Source organism: Pecten maximus, chromosome 18, assembly GCF_902652985.1.
Source record: "Pecten maximus chromosome 18, xPecMax1.1, whole genome shotgun sequence".
NCBI lineage: Eukaryota > Metazoa > Mollusca > Bivalvia > Pectinida > Pectinidae > Pecten > Pecten maximus.
In genome coordinates this window covers 23741171-23767189 of record NC_047032.1, presented here as the reverse complement: position 1 = coordinate 23767189, position 26019 = coordinate 23741171, and the positions used below count along the sequence as shown (strand labels likewise).

Here is a 26019-nt window from a genome sequence, read left to right as displayed (position 1 = left end):
GTAGTATCTGTACACCCTTGACTAGTGTAGTATCTGTACACCCTTGACTAGTGTAGTATCTGTACACCCTTGGTTAGTGTAGTATCTGTACACCCTTGGTTAGTGTAGTATCTGTACACCCTTGACTAGTGTAGTATCTGTACACCCTTGGCTAGTGTATTATCTGTACACCCTTGGTTAGTGTAGTGTCTGTACACCCTTGACTAGTGTAGTATCTGTACACCCTTGACTAGTGTAGTATCTGTACACCCTTGACTAGTGTAGTATCTGTACATCCTTGGTTAGTGTAGTATCTGTACACCCTTGACTAGTGTAGTATCTGTACACCCTTGACTAGTGTAGTATCTGTACACCCTTGGTTAGTGTAGTATCTGTACACCCTTGACTAGTGTAGTATCTGTACACCCTTGACTAGTGTAGTATCTGTACACCCTTGACTAGTGTAGTATCTGTACACCCTTGGGTAGTGTAGTATCTGTACACCCTTGGTTAGTGTAGTATCTGTACACCCTTGACTAGTGTAGTATCTGTACACCCTTGACTAGTGTAGTATCTGTACACCCTTGACTAGTGTAGTATCTGTACACCCTTGGTTAGTGTAGTACCTGTACACCCTTGGTTAGTGTAGTATATGTACACCCTTGACTAGTGTAGTATCTGTACACCCTTGACTAGTGTAGTATATGTACACCCTTGACTAGTGTAGTATCTGTACACCCTTGGTTAGTGTAGTACCTGTACACCCTTGGTTAGTGTAGTATATGTACACCCTTGACTAGTGTAGTATCTGTACACCCTTGACTAGTGTAGTATATGTACACCCTTGGTTAGTGTAGTATCTGTACACCCTTGACTAGTGTAGTATCTGTACACCCTTGGTTAGTGTAGTATCTGTACACACTTGGTTAGTGTAGTATCTGTACACCCTTGACTAGTGTAGTATCTGTACACCCTTGACTAGTGTAGTATATGTACACCCTTGACTAGTGTAGTACCTGTACACCCTTGACTAGTGTAGTATCTGTACACCCTTGACTAGTGTAGTATCTGTACACCCTTGACTAGTGTAGTATCTGTACACCCTTGACTAGTGTAGTATCTGTACACCCTTGACTAGTGTAGTATCTGTACACCCTTGACTAGTGTAGTATCTGTACACCCTTGACTAGTGTAGTATCTGTACACCCTTGGGTAGTGTAGTATCTGTACACCCTTGACTAGTTTAGTATCTGTACACCCTTGACTAGTGTAGTATCTGTACACCCTTGACTAGTGTAGTATCTGTACACCCTTGGTTAGTGTAGTATCTGTACACCCTTGGTTAGTGTAGTATCTGTACACCCTTGACTAGTGTAGTATCTGTACACCCTTGGTTAGTGTAGTATCTGTACACCCTTGACTAGTGTAGTATCTGTACACCCTTGACTAGTGTAGTATCTGTACACCCTTGGTTAGTGTAGTATCTGTACACCCTTGGTTAGTGTAGTATCTGTACACCCTTGACTAGTGTAGTATCTGTACACCCTTGGTTAGTGTAGTATCTGTACACCCTTGGTTAGTGTAGTATCTGTACACCCTTGGTTAGTGTAGTATCTGTACACCCTTGACTAGTGTAGTATCTGTACACCCTTGGTTAGTGTAGTATCTGTACACCCTTGACTAGTGTAGTATCTGTACACCCTTGACTAGTGTAGTATCTGTACACCCTTGGTTAGTGTAGTATCTGTACACCCTTGACTAGTGTAGTATCTGTACACCCTTGGTTAGTGTAGTATCTGTACACCCTTGGTTAGTGTAGTATCTGTACACCCTTGACTAGTGTAGTATCTGTACACCCTTGGTTAGTGTAGTATCTGTACACCCTTGACTAGTGTAGTATATGTACACCCTTGGTTAGTGTAGTATCTGTACACCCTTGACTAGTGTAGTATCTGTACACCCTTGGTTAGTGTAGTATCTGTACACCCTTGACTAGTGTAGTATATGTACACCCTTGACTAGTGTAGTATCTGTACATCCTTGACTAGTGTAGTATCTGTACACCCTTGACTAGTGTAGTATCTGTACACCCTTGACTAGTGTAGTATCTGTACATCCTTGACTAGTGTAGTATATGTACACCCTTGGTTAGTGTAGTATCTGTACACCCTTGACTAGTGTAGTATCTGTACACCCTTGGTTAGTGTAGTATCTGTACACCCTTGACTAGTGTAGTATCTGTACACCCTTGACTAGTGTAGTATCTGTACACCCTTGGTTAGTGTAGTATCTGTACACCCTTGACTAGTGTAGTATCTGTACACCCTTGGTTAGTGTAGTATCTGTACACCCTTGACTAGTGTAGTATATGTACACCCTTGGTTAGTGTAGTATCTGTACACCCTTGGTTAGTGTAGTATCTGTACACCCTTGACTAGTGTAGTATCTGTACACCCTTGACTAGTGTAGCATCTGTACACCCTTGGTTAGTGTAGTATCTGTACACCCTTGGTTAGTGTAGTATCTGTACACCCTTGGTTAGTGTAGTATCTGTACGACCTTGGTTAGTGTAGTATCTGTACACCCTTGGTTAGTGTAGTATCTGTACACCCTTGACTAGTGTAGTATCTGTACACCCTTGGTTAGTGTAGTATATGTACACCCTTGGTTAGTGTAGTATCTGTACACCCTTGACTAGTGAAGATGAGTTTCACTTCTCAATATAAAATCTGTATGTCATTTTAGACACAAAACTAAAAACTTTTAAGTTCAAACTCTAAATACCTTAGTGTATGCTACTAGGTAAGTTTTCAGCTCCAAATGGTCAAATGTTAAGGGTGCTACGACATATTACTACACCTGTGATTGATATGTACAGTTAAGAGTACTAGTACGTATGTTAAAATCCAGATCACTAATGTGATAAAATTTTGTCACCTTAAAATTTAATCAATAATGATTTTTGCAAGCCTGTCAATCAAAACATCTTAAACCTATAGCTATTGGACATCAAATCTGCAGTGTGTGATATAAAAATATCCCAAAAATATATCGACAAGAATCACACGTAATTACTGATTTCACTCCTGCTTTGTCAGTACAGTGTATATCATTATTTTATGAAACTCCAAAATTCACTTAAATTTCTGTTTTTTTCCCAAAAAATAATTAAAACAAACTTCTACATTAATGAATTGATAGAATGGAAGTATCCTGCATATCTCAGATTTACATGTATGTTTTAATATTAATGATAGCATCAATCATTGGCTATTGCGTTTACTTACGATGATACATCAAACATTGACTGTTGTGTTTACTTACGATGATACATCAAACATTGACTGTTGTGTTTACTTACGATCAGTAATGATAGCATCAAACATTGGCTGCTGGCGCCACATGTGGTGCTTGGATGCGTCTCCAACAACTGCGTCGAGATAGTAGTCTCCCAGACCATACTGACATAGGTTAGCCTGGATACTCTCGTCCGACTCTCGCTTTTCCTGTTTGGCTCGTGAAGGTTTACCTTAGGGAGGAAAACATCCATCTTCATCATTGACTATTTTACTTTGAGGAAAAAAATCATCTAGATTCCTAAGGAGCGTCCTCATAGTACTCTAAACAAACATTGTTCTGGGCCCAGTTGTTAGAAATGTCATTAGGAAACTCTACCATTCTTCAGTCTCTTCCTATCTTAAGGAATACACAATCTCATGTTTTAAAGTAAAGGAGAATGGAGATTTTAACTAATCAAGCGATTAAGCTAATCACTTATGAACAAGTGGGTCCTGATCACATTTAATTATCAATGTACTTTAATTTAGAAACAAATAAGAGGAGAAACAAGAGATCCCAGAGAGATCACGGCACCCAGCACTGAATTATCTTAATAGGTTCCATGTCAGACTGATCTTCTCTCTATTTTTCCCTTATTCCTTTTTTTCCTCTTAGTAACTGATAACAAACTTTTCAAAATCCAAGATTGCCTCCTGTGGGCCATTTTGTTTTTCTAACCAAAAATGTAAATTGAATTGGCACAACTAGAGACCAAGGGGAACCTACACATGAAGTTTGAGGAATATCCCTCCAGTACTTTTGGAGAAAGAGCGATAACAAGGATTGTTTACGGATGGACGGACTTAGGAACGACAGACGGACGCAGGGTGATTTGAATAGCTCACCAACTGTTGATGGTGGACTAATGAAATGTTACTATGTGACACTGCCTCATTCTCATATACATACAAAGTCGCGTACATTTAAGTCAAGAACAGACAAGACAGAAAACAAGCAAAGATAAAACCATAAAAAAATGTAGGAGGATCTCCACACAAAAAGTTAGTATTGTACACACGGATGGAAAACACCTTACCCTGTTACTGGATATTCTTGTCCAATTTAAAAGGTGTATAAAAAGCAATAACTTCATATCCCTTCCTATACTAGGAGAGGGGAATTAGACCGAGACTGCCATCGCGTTTATCTCTGCCATATCCCTTCCTATACTAGGAGAGAGGAGGGGAATAAGACCGAGACTGCCATCGCATATATCTCTGCCATATCCCTTCCTTGCAAGGAGAGAGGAGGGGAATAAGACCGAGACTGCCATCGCGTGTATCTCTGCCATATCCCTTCCTATACTAGGAGAGGGGAATTAGACCGAGACTGCCATCGCGTGTATCTCTGCCATATCCCTTCCTATACTAGGAGAGGGGAATTAGACCGAGACTGCCATCGCGTTTATCTCTGCCATATCCCTTCCTATACAAGGAGAGAGGAGGGGAATAAGACCGAGACTGCCATCGCGTGTATCTCTGCCATATCCCTTCCTATACTAGGAGAGGGGAATTAGACCGAGACTGCCGTCGCGTGTATCTCTGCCATACCCCTTCCTATACAAGGAGAGGGGAGGAGAATTAGACCGAGACTGCCATCGCGTGTATCTCTGCCATACCCCTTCCTATACAAGTAGAGAGGAGGGGAATTAGACCGAGACTGCCATCACGTGTATCTCTGCCATACCCCTTCCTATACTAGGAGAGGGGAGGGGAATTAGACTGAGACTGCCATCACGTGAATCTCTGCCATACCCCTTCCTATACTAGGAGAGGGGAATTAGACCGAGACTGCCATCGCGTGTATCTCTGCCATACCCCTTCCTATACTAGGAGAGGGGAGGGGAATTAGACCGAGACTTCCATCGCGTGTATCTCTGCCATATCCCTTCCTATACAAGGAGAGGAGAGGGGAATTAGACAGAGACTGCCATTACGTGTATCTCTGCCATACCCCTTCCTATACTAGGAGAGGGGAGGGGAATAAGACCGAGACTGCCATCGCGTATATCTCTGCCATATCCCATCCTATACAAGTAGAGAGGAGGGGAATTAGACCGAGACTGCCATCGCGTGTATCTCTTCCATATCCCTTCCTATACAAGGAGAGGGGAGGGGAATAAGACCGAGACTGCCATCGCGTGTATCTCTGCCATATCCCTTCCTATACTAGGAGAGGGGAGGGGAAATAGACCGAGATTGCGATCGCGTGAATCTCTGCCATATCTCTTCCTATACTAGGAGAGGGGAAGGGAATTAGACCGAGACTGCCATCGCGTGTATCTCTGCCATACCCCTTCCTATACTGGGAGAGAGGAGGGGAATTAGACAGAGACTGCCATCGCGTGTATCTCTGCCATATCCCTTCCTATACTAGGAGAGGGGAGGGGAATTAGACAGAGACTGCCATGGCGTGTATCTCTGCCATACCCCTTCCTATACAAGTAGAGAGGAGGGGAATTAGACAGAGACTGCCATGGCGTGTATCTCTGCCATACCCCTTCCTATACAAGTAGAGAGGGAGGGGAATTAGACAGAGACTGCCATCGCGTGTATCTCTGCCATACCCTTCCTATACAAGTAGAGAGGAGGGGAATTAGACCGAGACTGCCATCGCGTGTATCTCTGCCATACCCTTCCTATACTAGGAGAGGGGAGGGGAATTAGACAGAGACTGCCATGGCGTGTATCTCTGCCATATCCCCTTCCTATACAAGTAGAGAGGAGGGGAATTAGACCGAGACTGCCATCGCGTGTATCTCTGCCATATCCCTTCCTATACAAGGAGAGGGGAGGGGAATTAGACCGAGACTGCCATCGTGTGTATCTCTGCCATATCCCTTCCTATACAAGGAGAGAGGAGGGGAATTAGACCGAGACTGCCATCGCGTGTATCTCTGCCATATCCCTTCCTATACTAGGAGAGGGGAATTAGACCGAGACTGCCGTCGCGTGTATCTCTGCCATACCCCTTCCTATACAAGGAGAGGGGAGGAGAATTAGACCGAGACTGCCATCGCGTGTATCTCTGCCATACCCCTTCCTATACAAGTAGAGAGGAGGGGATTTAGACCGAGACTGCCGTCGCGTGTATCTCTGCCATACCCCTTCCTATACAAGGAGCGGGGAGAAGAATTAGACTGAGACTGCCATCACGTGTATCTCTGCCATACCCCTTCCTATACTAGGAGAGGGGAATTAGACCAAGACTGCCATCGCGTGTATCTCTGCCATACCCCTTCCTATACTAGGAGAGGGGAGGGGAATTAGACCGAGACTTCCATCGCGTGTCTCTCTGCCATATCCCTTCCTATACAAGGAGAGGAGAGGGGAATTAGACCGAGACTGCCATTACGTGTATCTCTGCCATACCCCTTCCTATACTAGGAGAGGGGAGGGGAATAAGACCGAGACTGCCATCGCGTGTATCTCTTCCATACCCCTTCCTATACAAGGAGAGGGGAGGGGAATAAGACCGAGACTGCCATCGCGTGTATCTCTGCCATATCTCTCCTATACAAGGAAGGGGAGGGGAAATAGACCGAGATTGCGATCGCGTGTATCTCTGCCATACCCCTTCCTATACTAGGAGAGGGGAGGGGAATTAGACCGAGACTGCCATCGCGTGTATCTCTGCCATACCCCTTCCTATACTAGGAGAGGGGAGGGGAATTAGACAGAGACTGCCATCGCGTGTATCTCTGCCATACCCCTTCCTATACAAGTAGAGAGGAGGGGAATTAGACCGAGACTGCCATCGCGTGTATCTCTGCCATACCCCTTCCTATACTAGGAGAGGGGAGGGGAATTAGACAGAGACTGCCATCGCGTGTATCTCTGCCAAACCCCTTCCTATACAAGTAGAGAGGAGGGGAATTAGACCGAGACTGCCATCGCGTGTATCTCTGCCATATCCCTTCCTATACAAGGAGAGGGGAGGGGAATTAGACAGAGACTGCCATCGCGTGTATCTCTGCCATATCCCTTCCTATACGAGGAGAGGGGAGGGGAATTAGACCGAGACTGCCATCGCGTGTATCTCTGCCATATCCCTTCCTATACGAGGAGAGGGGAGGGGAATTAGACCGAGACTGCCATCGCGTGTATCTCTGCCTAACTGTTAGGTACTTTATACACGTCATCTTCAGCTGCAATCTGCTTGCCTTGGCTAAGGGAGATAACTCCACCCTTGATGGTTAACCTACCTTTAGCGTGCAGCAGAAGGTAGTTGATATCAGTGCCCATAACATAAGCCCCATGGTGAGCACATGCCACCAGAAGGCTTCCTGAAAAATACAACAAGTGCAATCAATGATTGCGAAGCTCATCCGCAGCAGTAATCACACAATGCACTAATTTTTTTATGTATGTATAAGCATGTCATTTTGAAATTGTACATCACATAACATCACTCCTAGACCTCTAATGAATGTATAAACCAAATAAGAAGGGTGTGAGGTGCATACTTTTGGACTAGCAAGCTTTCCAAAAACGTACCCCAAAAACTTTAAAGTGGGGGTGGGATGCCGACGCGGACACAGACGCCGGGGTACAGCATTAGCTCACGGTTACTCGTAACCGGTGAGCTAAAAATAAATAGCATATTTTGTATATAGCATTTACATCAATATATCTCCTACTTACATATTCTAACTATTGTACTAAGGGTGACCTTCCCTTCCATGTGAAGTTCAATCATGTGTGCTAATTGATGTAAAGATGGATACAATCTGTTGTGACACTCAACTTGACACAGTAAGACGCGTACGTACCTGTTCCTACAAACGGGTCCATGACAAGATCATCTTTTTTCACTTGGGCAATGTTGGCCATGAGAAGTGAGAGACCAGCGTCCATACTGGTGTTAGCTAAACATAAATAAAACATTTCTTTATCATCATCTAAACATCAATAAAACATTTCTTTATCATCATCTAAACATCAATAAAACATTTTGTTATTATAATTTATAAAAAGATCCCTAGATGACTCTAAAGGATTTAAACATATAACTGTCCTATGTATCATCAAAAATAAATCACTTATATAATATTATATGATGTCATAAACAAGTGAAGCCTATTGTCTTCAGAAACACAGAACATCTGCATCAAAACACCTAGTATGTAAAATCAATTTAATACATGGACAATGATGATTTATATCTCGTTATAATGATAGGTAAATATTTCAACTATTCTGATCAATTTAGATTTCACTAAACAGGATATCTCAGTCATTAATGGTACTTTGTTCACACTTATATTGTCTAAACTAGAACACCTACAGGTCAGAAAGGGCCCCGCCATGTGGCCATATATCCTCCATAAACATTAAGAAGCCATTTGCCTGTACTGCCGAGGTCGACGTTTATCATGAACATGCAAGCGCTTTCAATAAGAAAGCACTGCAATTTTAGTATGGAAGTACAGAAAGAAGTTTGGGTTAGAATGGCCAAAGTAAACTCTAAACTCTAGAATTTGCATGGAAGGTGATTTGTTTATTTATATTTAGTAACTGTGACCTGGACAAATTGATGTCTATAAATAATCACAAAGTGGAACCTAGAAACAGGATTTCATCCTGCCATAAGGAATAATAAACAATGTTTGCCAGGTAAACATTCTTGCCGGGAATGTCCTAAATTACTTGATTTTGTATACAGTAAACAATGTATTGTTTTCGTATACAGTAAAGAGTGTATTGTTTTTGTATACAGTAAAGAGTGTATTGTTTCTTTAATACAGTAAAGAGTGTATTATTTTTGTATACAGTAAAGAGTGTATTGTTTTTGTATACAGTAAAGAGTGTATTGATTTTGTATACAGTAAAGAGTGTATTGTTTTTGTATACAGTAAAGAGTGTATTGTTTTTGTATACAGTAAAGAGTGTATTGTTTTTTGGTATACAGTAAAGAGTGTATTGTTTTTGTATACAGTAAAGAGTGTATTGTTTTTGTATACAGTAAAGAGTGTATTGTTTTTGTATACAGTAAAGAGTGTATTGTTTTGGGTATAGAGTAAAGAGTAATGTTTTTGTATACAGTAAAGAGTGTATTATTTTTTGAATACAGTAAATATTATTTTTGTACACAGAAACAAAGTACATGTATTGTTTTTTTATACAGTAAAGAGTGTATTGTTTTTGTACACAGTAAATAATGTATTATTTTGTATACAGTAGAGCATATTGTTTTTGTATACAGTAAAGAGTGTATTGTTTTTGTATACAGTTAACAATGTATTGTTTTGTATACAGTAGAGTGTATTGTTTTTGGTATAGAGTAAAGAGTATTGTTTTTGTATACAGTAAAGAGTGTATTGTTTTTTGAATACAGTAAATATTATTTTTGTACACAGAAACAAAGTATTGTTTTTTTATACAGTAAAGAGTGTATTGTTTTTGTATACAGTAAAGAGTGTATTGTTTTTTATACAGTAAAGAGTGTATTGTTTTTGTATACAGTAAAGAGTGTATTGTTTTTGTATACAGTAAAGAGTGTATTGTTTTTGTATACAGTAAAGAGTATTGTTTTTGCATACAGTAAAGAGTATTGTTTTTGTATACAGTAAAGAGTGTATTGTTTTTGTATACAGTAGAGTGTATTGTTTTTGTATACAGTAAAGAGTGTATTGTTTTGTATACAGTAAAGAGTGTATTGTTTTTTATACAGTAAAGAGTGTATTGTTTTTGTATACAGTAAAGAGTGTATTGTTTTTGCATACAGTAAAGAGTGTATTGTTTTTGCATACAGTAAAGAGTGTGTTGTTTTTGTATACAGTAAAGAGTGTATTGTTTTTGTATACAGTAGAGAGTGTATTGTTTTTGTACACTGGTAACAATGTATTGATTTTGTACACTGTAAACAATGTATTGATTTTGTACACTGTAAACATTGTATTGTTTTTGTACACTGTAAACAATGTATAGTTTTTGTACACAGTTAACAATGTATTGATTTTGTACACAGTAAACAATGTATTGTTTTTGTACACAGTAAACAAACTATTGTTTTTGTACACAGTAAACATTGTAGGACAGATACCTATAAACTTTCTGCTCTGCAAAGTGTATCTTCTAATGGCATCTCTCTGGCCCTCTGAAATCTGAAATAAAACACAAAATGGTTAAAACCTTTATTTTTATACAATCAATATCAAGATTTGATTTGCCACGAAAAATTCTAACAGCAGCATTCCCTAGTATTGATATTATGTATCTACTAGTGTTAGTATATGATACTATCTACTTCCATTAAAACTGAAATGAAGTTAAAAAAAATTGTCTGTGGCTATCTTTTAAATCTTATTTTTTGTGCATATCCTAAATTTCATAAATGCATACACTTGTATTACAAATTTTAAGTAAAATTCATTCAAAGTCGTCATGACATTTTCATTAAACTACCAAATTTGATTTAACTCGGCTGTTACGTGGCTACGTTTACTACATACTATGCCTGATTTTGGTTTGCTTGTTTTTTGTTTAACGTCCTTTTAACAGCCAGGGTCATTTAAGGACATGCCAGGTTTTTGAGGTGGTGGAAAGCCGGAGTACCAGGAGAAAAACCACCGGCCTACAGTCAGTACCTGGCAACTGCCCCACGTAGGTTTCGAACTCGCAACCCAGAGGTGGAGGGCTAGTGATAAAGTGTCGGGACTATGCCTGAATGGTCAGGTCATACATAGTGAACATAGCCATGTACATTATTTGTAACAGCTGATTGTTAGCTATCAAACCTTTTTTTTATTTTGCATATAACAGGAAACATAAATAACAAAAGACATTTGATATTGTCTATAAACTGAACACTTTAAAACAAATTACTACCCCAGTTCTTAATTTGAGATCATGACATCACCTGGACTTAGCTAGATTTACATGGCAGGTGTCCTCGATTGAGCATAGGAACACTTACTCATCTATAACACTTTGACCTATTCTCTTTATACATTTTCAAGGATCTCCATGTGAATCAGCACTATATTCTTTCCCCTTGTTTTATCAATTTTGTTAACTCATCACTTTTCTCTTGAAGAACCCTAAGAAGGTTGAAAAGCCCAGTGGTCATTAAATTTGTTGCTATGGTTTTTTTTATTCTACCTGTCTTCCAAAGTATATGTAAAGAGGATTGTCTGGAGCCTGGCTTCCAAATGGCCCATAATCCTCCAAGAGAAAATATGTCTCATCTGGATTTCTCAAATTTACTTCACCTTGGAAAGCTAATACATCGCGAGGGAAACTCTACAAAAAAAGTTTTAATAAAAGCAAAGGAAGAAAGATTTGATGAACATTAAATTTAGCACATGTGTTTGTATGTTTATTAAAATGATGACTGAAAGGGTAAAGTGGTAATCCTATTAACAGATGTATCACTTAAACAAATATAAATTGAAATGCCCATATAAGGAGAATGTTTCATTATCCCAATGCTCTTTTTAAAGTTTCTTCATTAAAACACTCTCTCATGCAAAAAAGTTCTTATTTGTCAAACATTTTAATGTGAAAAATTCTTTAGTAAAAATATCAGAGACTATGACAGCTATCTTGTATATGAAATAATATATCTTAATTACATATCATATTCTAAACTCTGATGGCTATATCATGTTGATATACTAGAAAGTTATCACATAATAGATTATTATATCAACTTAATTAAATATATCAAAACAAAGGAAGAAATCAATTACACCAGGCACATCAGTATTATAAATATAAATCATAATTAATTTGTCCACTCACCTCAAATCTGTCCAACTTATAAGATTGAATGACCTTCTTGTTGAAAGCATCCAGCTCAAACTTGAAGGATTTTTCTTTAACTAAATGTGGGGCCTGAGAATAAAAGATATAAATATTGACATTTTTTATGATATCATATAAAATGTATATCAATGTTAATGACAGACAATTTTCTATGAAAACAGAAGTCAACTTACTAATTACTATTATTAATTATATACATAGATTTGAAATTGTTCATATAGAACAACTGATCATTTATTGCAATTGTTTATACATACCATGATATCTTTATTTGTTTCTCTCAAACTTTTGTTTAACTCTGAATATGTGCTGCCATGACCCCACAGTTCTATGATGTTCCTGGAAACACAACATTAAAGATGTGTTATTACCATAACAGAAATTGATATAAACAGGAGTGTAATTGATATAAACAGGAGTGTAATTGATATAAACTGAAGTGTAATTGATATTAACAGAAATGTAATTGATATAAGCAGGAGTGTAATTGATATTAACAGGAATGTAATTGATATTAACAGAAATGTGACTGATATAAACATGAGTGTAATTGATATTAACAGGAATGTTTAGGTTTAGGTTTGTTTTGTTTAACGTCCTATTAATAGCTAAGATCATTTAAGGACGGCATCCCGTGCGTGCGACAAGCATGCGTGTGGTGAGTGCGTATGTGTGTTTTGGGAGGCTGTGGTATGTTCATGTTAAGTCTCCTTGTGATAGGCCGGAACTTTTGCCGATTTATAGTGCTACCTCACTGAAGCATACTGCCGAAGACACCCAGCAGCACACAACAGGAATGTAATTGATATAAACAGAAGTGTAATTGATATAAACAGGAATGTAATTGATATAAACAGGAGTGTAATTGATATAAACGGGAATGTAATTGATATTAACAGGAATGTAATTGATATAAACAGGAGTGTAATTGATATTAACAGGAATGTAATTGATATAAACAGGAGTGTAATTGATATAAACAGGAGTGTAATTGATATAAACAGGAATGTAATTGATATAAACAGGAATGTAGTTGTTAGAAACAGAAGTGTAATTGATATAAACAGGAATGTAATTGATATTAACAGGAATGTAATTGATATAAACAGGAGTGTAATTGATATAAACAGGAATGTAATTGATATAAACAGGAGTGTAATTGATATAAACAGGAATGTAGTTGATAGAAAGAGAAGTGTAATTGATATAAACAGGAGTGTAATTGATATAAACAGGAGTGTAGTTGATAGAAACAGAAGTGTAATTGATATAAACGGGAATGTAATTGAAATTCATGTTTTTATGTAACAAATAAACTTACTTTATCAAAACAGACCGACTTCCAACTTTTCTCACATGCTCCTCAGAAAGTGACTTCACCATCAGGTATGGGGTCTGTTTAAAAACAAAAGCTGCATGATTACATAACCAACCAAATCAAATGTCATTTATCTGCTTCCCAGTATACTGCCACATGAGTCTGCTGTCTGATTTTGATTATTTCTGGTCTTTTTTGTTTTAACAGTTTTAGACTTCTTGTCTATATATATGGAATTCAATGTTGTTCCTGCTGTTTTAGCATCAGTATTAATGAACCCTAAATACACTACTGACTGACAAAGAACTGACTAAAAGACTATTTTCTATTGACTGTTTGAATATTATAACTGGCAAACAGACAAATATTGTACCAGAAATTGATTTAATTTGTTCTATTTTATGTAAGAGGCTTAAGTTATTTCCTTTGAAATACATGTAGTAACCACTGTATAAGGTTTGAGACAATACTGCTAGATCAATATATAGACTGTTAACATGTGTTATCTTAAATGTGTAGCAAATTAAAAGTATATACTGTACCCGGTTAACAATACTATACCTTTTCTTCAATGTCATTTTCTTTCCATTGGATATCAACACTAAACAAATCAATTAATGCATTGAATTCCTGTAAAATACAAAGAAAACAATATCAAATCAGTTGAAGCACATATATTTATTTATCTATGTTACTACTCTCAAACAACATACATGTACAATGCAAGCGTAACTATTCCTGACATCATTGCTTATCGATTTTACAACATTGGTGTCAGAAGTGGGATTTCAACCTACTGCATAGAAGAAATATACCAGTACTGTACAAACAGTAACGTGATATATATCTGTGACATGTGGTATATCTGAGTAAATTAAAGTTCTCTCAATCTTCTTAGACAACTGTTGTACAATTCACACTATCATATGATGTAACCATATCACTTTTAATGAAATAGAATTTCCTATATATGCATCTTCACGTGAAGATGGACACAATCATGTGGGTCAGTGATTACATGTTACATCATTCACAGAGAAAAAAACCCTGAATGACGTACACTTCAAAGTAAATACATCATTAGACTATTTGATTGAACTGTTAGTTGAGATATAGGAGATGGTACAACAACTGCCAACTGGCCTAAAGAGTTGACACTCAGAAACTCATATTATTTGTTTTTATTGACCCATCAGACTAAAAACATATGCTAATTAAAAGAGAATATAAAGACGTACCGCAGTCCTGAAATCTGTGTGTTGATTTGCGAATTGGATTAAGTATGTTCGCAAAAAGCATGAACTGTTCATGGGCGCAGCCATGTTGGAAAATGTGTAAGAGCTCTTTCGCGTTCGAGGTAAAATTACTCTAAGATATACTTTGATGTAGTGGGCCCTGTTGTTATTAACCTGTGTGTTTATATAAATAGTGTATCTGAATTAAGAAAAACGATAATTTTAGAATTAAATAACAATGCTAATGGTATAAAAGTGGTGAATATAACCATTCTTAAAGATCTTCCATTTTGTTTAGAGATTATTTTGAGACCATAATGGCGGCGCCCGGGCAGGAATTGTTATATTGCAGTGTTAGAGAGAAGCTGAAATCACCACAAGATGCCATAATTACCACACTTCATTGGAGTCTTGTTTCGAATGGATACAAATGCATTGGAGTTGGCGAAACGGTTGGTTGTCATTACTTCGTTGATTCAATATTAAGCGGAATGCAGATCTAACTCGACTGTGTTTTCTAAATGAAAGTAAAAGTTGGAATGACAACTGAATCAAATCAAGTTTTATTTTTAACCTGGGTAGCCCATGGTAAAATAATATCATTATATCGAGCTATTAAAACTGACTCATAAAAGACAGGCACAATTACAAATAAACAACACAACAGAACTAGTGCTATTTGGCAAAGCTTGGCTCAAAATCAGGGATAATTCAGAGAAATCAGAAACGGTAAGACTTCCATTTGCATCCCCACCTGTTAACTGAAAATGAGTTACATAAGCATTAAGGGAAATATGTTGACCTTGGATTTATGCGTGGTATGTGTATTTTGAGGCATTAATTAGGAAAGTTTCAAACAAATTGAATCCTGACCCCATGCACCTCTACATACATGTATTTTCTACTTCATTTTTGAATTAGGGTGTGTGCAAAAGGAAGTCTTTCCCCAGAAACTGTGTTTCTGTTGTGTTCCTATGTTTTTCTGCATGTGTTTCATTTGTATTTTGGCCCATACTAGCCCGAGTTTCCTCTGGCCCTGACACCATTTCTGGTGTAGGGCCAGAGCGCACTATATGAAAACATGTGGAATTCTCTGACACCGTTTGGTGATGCTAAGATTTTGGTGCAAATACATGTACTATAAAATCGGTTGAGACATAACACCTATCATATATATATGGATAAGTGAAATATTTATTTACCCTAGACCACCCATTTAATATGGCAACCATGCCTTTCCATACTTTTCCTGAAAGTATGTTGTTGGCATCCCGCATCTGATTCATCATTGTTCCAAACCAACATGACTCAAACAAAAGAGTGTTGTTGATTACAATGATGCTAATTCATTTTGTGACACAAAACTACACCAGTAGTTCTATCGGCAGCTTCACTAGCCAAGTGTATTCAAAACGATAAAAAAGGAGAGTATATCATATTGAACACAGTTGGCTAGCAAAACTTTTTCAATCAGCAACTTTCATTTATTTATATGTTTTGTGTTGTACATATTTTTCACAAATTCTGAAAGATTTCATTTATCAATTATGTTAATTTCTAAACCGTTGTTTTGATTTTGCATTTTGCATTTAATAGAATATGGTATCAATCAAATAAATACAGAAAGTCTAAATGGGAACCAAGAAAGTTAGGAAACTGGTGCTTGATGATTGAATTTTGTTCTGAACTGTTTGCAACTTGTATGAACTAACAAAGAAAATGAGATCCAACGTCCGGTGTAGGTAGTTCTATACGTCCGGTAGTCTCCCTGGGATGGATTCCAAATATACTACCTGGTAGTTGCTAGGCAGATGTACTATATAAGTCCTATATTTTGAATTGTTCCACTGTTCTGAGGACGGCATACCTAGTATGCCGAAACATGTAAACCATTATAAACCAGTTGAAGATCTTCCTGCGGATGTTATCTGGTCATCTTTACTTATTGTATGAACTAAGTACACAGCATTTATCTGATCTTTGATTTAGATCCAAAATCTATTTAAAGATAATTCAATTTTAGGCATCAGAAAGTGACAGTCAGACTGAGTTACTGCCCACTGGCTGGAATGAGAGTCAGGACCTGTATACGTTGAGGTACAGACAGGAGGGTCAGCCGTCCACCGTGTACATGCTTAAGGTCATCAGGATTGACAATGATCTGCTGGTCAATTTCATGGTAAGTTGTGACAATTGTCAAGTCTCCAATAACTAGAAGGAACTTGTATTTTGCCTGTCCGCTAATTTGGTTGGCTATTCAAATCGCCGAGTCTGGTCAGTGGTCCGCCTGTCATCCGTCCGTCATCCGTCCGTCTGTAAGCAATCCTTGTTTTTTTCGCCATTTCTTAATAAATACTGGTCCGACTGGGGACTATCTTGGATTTTAATAATTGAAGTTTGTTATCCGTATTTCTGGAAAATGATGGAGGGATATTCCTCAACATCATGTGGTTGTTCCCTTTGGTCCCTTTTTGTGCCAATTGAATTTAGAGTTTTGATATGAAAAAGAAAATGGCCAATAGGAGGCCATTTTGGAATTTGAAAATTAAAGTTTGTTATTGATATATCTTGAAAAGTACTGAAGGAATGTTTCTCAAACTTCACATGTAGGTTCCATGTGTTCATGATATCAGATTAGTAAAAGGGAAAAAAGAAAAAAAGGAAAAAAGAGAGAAGATCAGTCTGACATGGAATATATAAAGATCATTTATGGTGGCGCAAAGATCCCTCTGGGATCTCTTGTTGAAATCCCCATAGGGGAAATAGTACATTTTGTTTAAAGAGCTACTTCAGATTAATCAACACATAATGATATTAAAACTATCAACATGAATTTATGTTTTCTTCTGGACTCATTGGATTTTGATCAAATTACCGCAGTATGGTCAATAAAAATGTTTTACAGATGATTTCTAATTTTTGGGTCTATAATTCTGTTTCCCTTCTAAATAGGGAGAGCTTGGTAAGTGTGGCTTTAGAGCTTACCACAGCAGATCTCCCCCTCTGACTTCTGTGGCACTGTCTGGTAATCTTTTCTATGTTACCTTGATATTTCCTGTATATTTTTGTGATGATATAATTATGCAACCCACATAGTCATATTCGTCCTCAGCTACTACCAGATATCAAATATAAAATGAATGAAAAGTTACTGAAATTATGTTTTAATGTTTCAGAATGTTGGAAATGAGACTGTCGTGAACTTGAACATCAGAACAAGAGATTTTACTACGGGTAATTTGACCTCATTTGACAGGTAAGATTAAAGATAAGGTTTTTCCTATCCTGATGGGTTGGCACCAGCAAAACAAATGTCTTATTTTTGTGGTGCCTTTGAAAAAGGAGACATATAGGTATTACTTTTCGGCGGCGTCGGCATTGTCCGGAAAATGGTTTTCGTGCGATAACTTTAGTAGTTTAGAACGGATTAATTCGAAACTTCATGGGAAGGTTCATTACCATGATAGCTCGGACAAGTTCGATAACCAAAATTATTCGCACCTTTTTAAAAGAGTTATAGCCCTTTAATTTTTTGCGAAAATGGTTTCCACTCAATAACTTGAATAATTATTACAGGATTAATTTGAAACTTCATGGGAAGGTTCGTTACCATAATACTGTGGACAAGTTCGTTAACCAAATTTATTTGCACCATTTTAAAAGAGTTATGGCCCTTTAATTTTTTTGCGAAAATGGTTTCCACTCAATAACTTGAATAATTATTACTGGATTAATTTGAAACTTCATGGGAAGGTTTATTACCATGATAGCTCGGACAAGTTCGATAACCAAAATTATTCGCACCTTTTTAAAAGAGTTATAGCCCTTTAATTTTTTGCGAAAATGGTTTCCACTCAATAACTTGAATAATTATTACAGGATTAATTTGAAACTTCATGGGAAGGTTCGTTACCATAATACTGTGGACAAGTTCGTTAACCAAATTTATTTGCACCATTTTAAAAGAGTTATGGCCCTTTAATTTTTTTGCGAAAATGGTTTCCACTCAATAACTTGAATAATTATTACTGGATTAATTTGAAACTGCATGGGAAGGTTCGTTACCATAATACTGTGGACAAGTTCGTTAACCAAATTTATTCGGACCTTTTTAAAAGAGTTATAGCCCTTTAATTTTTTTTGCGAAAATAGAATGTTCGTTACCATAATACTGTGGACAAGTTTGTTATTGTTTTTTTTTATTCAAGTCCTAATTTTAAAGAGTTATGACCCTTTAATTATTCGCATACACAGGCGACACCTCCACTTCCGTGGAATTCTTGTGTTATTATTTAATTGATATGAAAAACAACCTAGTATACATAGTACATGTATATAGTATATGTAGATGATACATATTTACAAACAAAAAATAACTGATATTTCATGGTCTCTTGGAGACATTCTTGTAACTCTAGTAAATTTGATTTAATTTACAAAATGCATGCATGGTCATATCAGTAATAAAAATGTACAATGTATGATACTTTACACCTTGGGGGCTTTTCAGCTGCACACTATCAATATGAGAGGTATACAGCTTCAATTTGGGAGGTACACAACACATGTTGTTGTATTCAGCCCCCATGTTAATACAGTTATACCTACATAATATAAAGGTGCCTATAAGCTATAGGTATCATATAGATCCAGGACTTTCCAACAAGTTGAATCCTCTCATGGGATTGGTACTACATGGGCTAACGGGGCTTATGGTCCAATCCAGGATTCAGGAAACATCCTCTCATGGGATCTATATACAGAACAATAGATATCAGGCGGACCCAGGAATTTCATGACCCGATATCCTCTCATGGGATCCAGGTATATGAGGTACTCAGTATATCTGGATCCAGTATTGTCAGAAATATCCTCTCATGGGGTACGTATTGATAATGGAAAATCTCATCCAGCCGTTGGGACCAGGAGTGACCATTTCACTTCTGGTGGGATAATATTGGCAGTAATCCTGGGACAAGGAGTGACAGTTCGCTCCTGGTGGGATAACGTCAGTAATCCGTGAGATTTCCATAGTTATATATATGTAGTGTGATATAGCCCCCAAGGCCAAACTTTGTATGTGTATAGATGATCATGTCTGTATATGTTTTCTTGTTTTTATTTCTTTTATAATGTATAGATATGTAATTTGTTTTATGATAATACATTTTACACAATGTTGTGTAGGCCACATACATACAGTTAATAAATAGCATTTATTAAACTGTAGCATATTGTTTGGTTGTTTATAAAACTTTATTTATCTAAAATAACATATTCTTGTCACAGTTACATTTAATCAGTAAAAGGGATTTTGCTTTAATTAATTTCCACACATAAATCATTGTGTTGACTGTTTGTAAACAAAAGTCCTACCATAATAATCAAATACATAAAACTCTGCACAAGTTGTTCATACAAACTCTTATATGATAAAGAACTTTGAAATAGACATCAACTAGTATCAAATATCTCATCCGAAAAAAAGACATCAACTGGTCTCAAAAATCTCATCCGAAAAAAAACCCTGTAACTTTAAGTCGAGTTTTGTAATTTTTAGCTCCCCTGCCTGACGGTGTCTTGGTAACATCAGAGCAGACATCCAGAGAAGTTGGATGTCCTGCTTAAGCGCTACCAGATAGAAAAATGTCCAGCTTTCCTGTCCAAGTCTTATCAAGTTGCATCGACTTGGATCTCAAAATGGACAAACAAATTTGAAGAAAAAAAATGATAAAAAGTTTTGTAATCCTCCTGTAGGATACAAGGATTAATATATTGTTAAATAATGAATATTCACCCATTTTGTTGTTTGTTTGTTATTTTTTTTTTACAATTATACAATGTATCTCTGGCGAATATTTATCAGCTGTGCACTCATTTTAATATTTCAGTGCATTCCAAAACTTGAATGAGCTTTGTTCACAATTTAAGAGGGAGATACTTGATGCAGTGCTGAAGGGAGACAACAAAAATGTGTCAACCAGTCAAGTATCTAGGTCATCACAAGAAAGAAGATCACAGGAAAGGTCAAGGTCATACGAGGAAGAGTATGACCCACTGCGAATACCGTCCCGTCGCCCTCACATGCCGCAGAGGCCACCAGACTGGTGAGTGATTGGTCAATATCTTGGCATTAAAGATTAATTGGAGCTACCGAACAGGATATTTCCAAGCTAAAATCTTGTTTTTAAAAAAAAATCTTGTTTGTACTTGATGAATGAATTGGAGAAATATTTACTATATAGAATGTTGTGCTCTTTCATCTTGGCCAAAAAGTCTAAAATAAGTTGATATAACTTGTATATGTAAACAGTTGTAAAATAAAAGTTTATAAGGGACATGACTTTGAAACTCAGAGTGGTGATGAAATGATCGATTTCCTGTTAAAGGTCTGACCCTGGTGATCCCTTCTCTATTGGGAGGGCTGACCTTGACCCTTTGGGAAGAGGAGGCGGAATGCGATTTGACCCATTTCGAGGAAACCGCCCTGGAATGAGACCAGACCCAAATGCTGGATTGCCTCATCCTCTGCCTCCGTATGTTTACTTCAAAATAGAGTCTTTCTTATGATTGATTTATTAGCTCACCTGGACCGAAGGTCCGGTGAGCTTATGCCATGGCGCAGCGTCCGTCGTCCGTCCGTCCGTCGTCCTCTCCGTCCGTCCGTCCGTCCGTCCGTCAACATTTGCTTCAAATCGCTACTAGTCATAAAGTTCTTATTGGATTTTGACCAAATTTGGCCAGAAACATCCTTAGCATAATGGGAACAGATTTTGCATAACTGGTGACTCTGACCCCTGAGGGGTCAAAGGGGCGGGGCCCAATAGGGGAAATAGAGGTAATTCCTTTAAATCGCTACTAGTCATAAAGTTATGAATGGATTTCAACCCAATTTGGTCAGAAACATCCTTGGGGGAAGGGGAACAGATTTTGCATAAATGGTGATTCTGACCCCTGAGGGGCCAAAGGGGCTGGGCCAAATATGGGAAATAGAGGTAAATCCTCTAAATCTCTACTAGTCATAAAGTTATGAATGGATTTGAACCCAATTTGGTCGGAAACATCCTTGGGGGAAGAGGAAGAGATTTTGCATAAATGGTGGCTCTGACCCCCAAGGGGCCAAAGGGGCGGGGTCCAATAGGGGAAATAGAGGTAATTCCTTTAAATCACTACTAGTCATAAAGTTATGAATGGATTTGAACCCAATTTGGTCAGAAACATCCTTGGGGGAAGGGGAACAGATTTTGCATAAATGGTGGCTCTGACCCCCGAGGGGCCAAAGGGGCGGGGCCCAATAGGGGTAATAGAGGTAATTCCTCTAAATCTCTACTAGTCATAAAGTTATGAATGGATTTGAACCCAATTTGGTCAGAAACATCCATGGGGAAGGGGAAAAGATTTTGCATAAATGGTGGCTCTGACCCCCGAGGGGCCAAAGGGGCGGGGCCCAATAGGGGAAATTAAGGTAATTCCTTTAAATCGCTACTTGTCATAAAGTTATGAATGGATTTCAACCCAATTTGGTCAGAAACATCCTTCGGGGAAGGGGAGGAGATTTTGCATAAATGGTGGCTCTGACCCCCGAGGAGCCAAAGGGGCGGGGCCCAATAGGGGTAATAGAGGTAATTCCTTTAAATCACTACTAGTCATAAAGTTATGAATAGATTTGAACCCAATTTGGTCAGAAACATCCTTGGGGGAAGGGGAAAAGATTTTGCATAAATGGTTGCTCTGACCCCAAAGGGACCAAAGGGGCGGGGCCCAATAGGGGAAATTAAGGTAATTCCTTTAAATCTCTACTTGTCATAAAGTTATGAATGGATTTGAACCCAATTTGGTCAGAGATATCTTTGGGGGAAGGGGAACAGATTTTGCATAAATGGTGGCTCTGACCCCAAAGGGGCTAAAGGGGCGGGGCCAAATATGGGAAATAGAGGTAATTCCTCTAAATCGCTACTAGTCATAAAGTTATGAATGGATTTGAACCCAACTTGGTCAGAAACATCCTTGGGGGAAGGGGAAAAGATTTTGCATAAATGGTGGCTCTGACAGCCGAGGGGCAAAAGGGGCGGGGCCCAATAGGGGAAATAAAGGTAATTCCTTTAAATCACTACTAGTCATAAAGTTATGAATGGATTTGAACCAAATTTTGTCAGAAATATCCTTGGGGGAAGGGGAACAGATTTTGCATAAATGGTGATTCTGACCCCTGAGGGGCCAAAGGGGCAGGGCCAAATATGGGAAATAGAGGTAATTCCTCTAAATCTCTACTAGTCATAAAGTTATGAATGGATTTCAACCCAATTTGGTCAGAAACATCCTTGGGGAAAGGGGAACAGATTTTGCATAAATGGTGATTCTGACCCCCGAGGGGCCAAAGGGGCAGGGCTAAATATGGGAAATAGAGGTAATTCCTCTAAATCTCTACTAGTCATAAAATTGTGAAGGGATTTGAACCCAATTTGGTCAGAAACATCCTTGGGGAAAGGGGAACAGATTTTGCATAAATGGTGGCTCTGACCCTAAAGGGGCCAAAAGGGAGGGGCCCAGTGCGGGAAATAGAGGTAATTCCTTTGAATCGCTACTAGTCATCAAGTTATGAATGGATTTGAACCCAATTTGGTCAGAAACAGGGGAACAGATTTTGCATAAATGGTGACTCTGACCCCCAAAGGGACCAAAGGGGCAGGGCCCAATAGGGGAAATTAAGGTAATTCCTTTAAATCGCTACTTGTCATAAAGTTATGAATGGATTTGAACCCAATTTGGTCAGAGATATCTTTGGGGGAACGGGAACAGATTTTGCATAAATGGTGGCTCTGACCCCAAAGGGGCGGGGCCAAATATGGGAAATAGAGGTAATTCCTCTAAATCGCTACTAGTCATAAAGTTATGAATGGATTTGAACCCAACTTGGTCAGAAACATCCTTGGGGGAAGGGGAAAAGATTTTGCATAAATGGTGACTCTGACCCCCGAGGGGCCAAAGGGGCGGGGCCCAATAGGGGTAATAGAGGTAATTCCTTTAAATCACTACTAGTCATAAAGTTATGAATGGATTTGAACCCAATTTGGACAGAAACATCCTTGGGGAAAGGGGAACAGATTTTGCATAAATGGTGATTCTGACCTCCGAGGGGCCAAAGGGGCAGGGCTAAATATGGGAAATAGAGGTAATTCCTCTAAATCTCTACTAGTCATAAAATTGTGAAGGGATTTGAACCCAATTTGGTCAGAAACATCCTTGGGGGAAGGGGAGCAGATTTTGCATAAATGGTGGCTCTGACCCTAAAGGGGCCAAAAGGGAGGGGCCCAGTGCGGGAAATAGAGGTAATTCCTTTGAATCGCTACTAGTCATCAAGTTATGAATGGATTTGAACCCAATTTGGTCAGAAACAGGGGAACAGATTTTGCATAAATGGTGGCTCTGACCCCCAAATGGCCAAAGGGGTGGGCCCAATAGGTGAAATAGAGGTAATTCCTTTAAATCGCTACTAGTCATAAAGTGATGAATGCATGTTCTATAAACAATTCTTGAGGTCTTTCAGACCTTAGAGAGTCTGGACTTCATTAATCTTTAAAGCAGTTCGGATTCCCACACTATAACCATATATAGCATTGTTAGAGTTTTACAAATAAAACAATTTGAATATGAACATTATTTCAACATTTGGTCTAATCCAACCAGGTGAGCGATACAGGCCCCATGGGCCTCTTGTTATTAATCAGTTATGAACAGAAGGGAAAAAATATCTTAAAAATCATTCACCAAAATGGAAAAAAATTGGTGGATATGCTTAACCTAGCTTTTCAGTGTTGCTATAAATCTAAACAAATCTTTAAAGTTGGTGTTTAGTCAAACCATGATCGTTTAGTCATAGTCAGAGGTAAAATGACTAATTTTCAATTAAATTGATTAATTATAACAACACTACCTGTTAATGTTTCCAGGGGAGCCGTACCACCAGGGGCCAGGTTTGACCCTTTTGGTCCTCCAGGAGGTCCCGGACAAAGGCCAGGGTAAGTGTAGATGGAGGACATTTTCGTTTCAAAAATCATCCATTATCTCTGCAGTTCCTTGAACAAGTGTATGATATTGATGATCTTAAAGGAATTGTCACATGATCCAGAACTGCCACTCGGTAAAATACTGTGATTTTTGGTCATTTCAGACCAGATCGTGATAATGAGCTGCCACCTGATGGAATATCAATATGGCTCATTATTCATTATTAAATTTTTTACCAGTGAAATATTGAAAAGTATTAATTCTATAAAAGTGATATTTTTCACCAGTAAGAAATATCACTTTTTCTGATATTTTTCACTGGACTAAGTGCATGTGAAAAATATCTCTTTTTCTGATTTGACCAATCAGAACACTGCTTACAAACAACAATGGGGAAAATTAAGATTTAAATATAGCTCTCTGTCATGTTATATGACATCATTATGCAAGATAGAATACATAACGTCACGATTTGGCGTACTTTGTGAGCTGTTGACAGGGGACCGCAATGAATTCTGGGAGAGATTGAGCTGCCTCGGTACATTTTGCTATCAAATGTAATAATCAGCATATCTAACAGTATATTCAGTAATACCAAATATATTTCACTCGTATGCTAATATTTTGATATTTTTTACTCGTGCTACGCTCTCATGAACAATATCAAAATATTAGCCACGTTCATGAAATATTTGGTATTACTGAAGACACTGTTAGATATCCTATATTTGTTTCAGACCAGATTGGGATGATCTTCCATTTGATAAAATATAAATATATCTGCTTATTTATAATTTCAGACCAGATCCGGACCATGAGCTGCCCCCTGGGTATGGTGATATGTTTATGTAACAAGTACTTCCTACACAACCATTCAAACTATCTTATTCTACTTGGTATCTATAAAAGACTCCCAAACAATGTTATATCAAAAAGGTCATTAAAAAATATCTAGAGACTTCCTGAAGACTTCTAATCTTATGGAGACTGTGAAATGGATGTCATTAAAAAGGATTTCTTGAAGATGTCATGGAGACTATTAAAAATACCTGAAGACTTCTAATTTTATGAAGACTGTGAAATGGATGCTATTAAATGGTTTCTATTGGGTGTTATGGAGGACATCAAAACTAAAAACTTCCTGGATGATGGAAAATTTCTGGAGACTTTGTAATGGAGGTCATTAAAAGATTTCTAGATTAAAAGCTACCTGGATAATGGACAATTTGTGGAGACTTTGTAACGGAGGTCATTAAAACACTTCTTTTGAATGCTATGGAGGCTATTACATGAAGAGTATGAACAAAGCATTTCTAGAGTTTTACAGACTTGGAAATGGGTGTCAATAAAGATGCTACATTGCTGACAGATA

The 26019-nt window shown here is 37.9% G+C and overlaps 2 protein-coding genes across 3 annotated transcripts in view; one reads left to right on the top strand and one right to left on the bottom strand.

Moving 5' to 3' along the window:
- The window catches only part of LOC117316080 (tRNA (guanine(10)-N2)-methyltransferase homolog), a 24656-nt gene extending 9553 nt beyond the window's left edge, over positions 1–15103 (bottom strand). The window contains exons 1-10 of one of the 2 annotated variants that reach the window (XM_033870568.1): positions 15034–15103; positions 13966–14034; positions 13408–13481; positions 12344–12425; positions 12063–12155; positions 11421–11561; positions 10363–10423; positions 8090–8185; positions 7523–7603; positions 3341–3508 (exon numbers count right to left, since the gene is read on the bottom strand). In XM_033870568.1, coding sequence (XP_033726459.1) covers positions 3341–3508; positions 7523–7603; positions 8090–8185; positions 10363–10423; positions 11421–11561; positions 12063–12155; positions 12344–12425; positions 13408–13469 — 784 coding nt within the window. In that variant the 5' untranslated portion in view covers positions 13470–13481; positions 13966–14034; positions 15034–15103. Of the gene's footprint in view, positions 1–3340; positions 3509–7522; positions 7604–8089; positions 8186–10362; positions 10424–11420; positions 11562–12062; positions 12156–12343; positions 12426–13407; positions 13482–13965; positions 14035–14642; positions 14748–15033 lie in introns of those variants that run through there. The other variant, XM_033870567.1, reaches the window with a different exon arrangement.
- On the top strand, positions 14778–26019 carry LOC117316082 (proteasome inhibitor PI31 subunit-like). The gene is made up of 7 exons (XM_033870570.1): positions 14778–15091; positions 16663–16818; positions 17816–17895; positions 20531–20746; positions 21029–21175; positions 24590–24658; positions 25448–26019. Exons 1-7 carry the CDS (start codon positions 14957–14959, stop codon positions 25497–25499), a joined length of 855 nt encoding a protein of 284 aa, XP_033726461.1. The 5' UTR covers positions 14778–14956; the 3' UTR covers positions 25500–26019.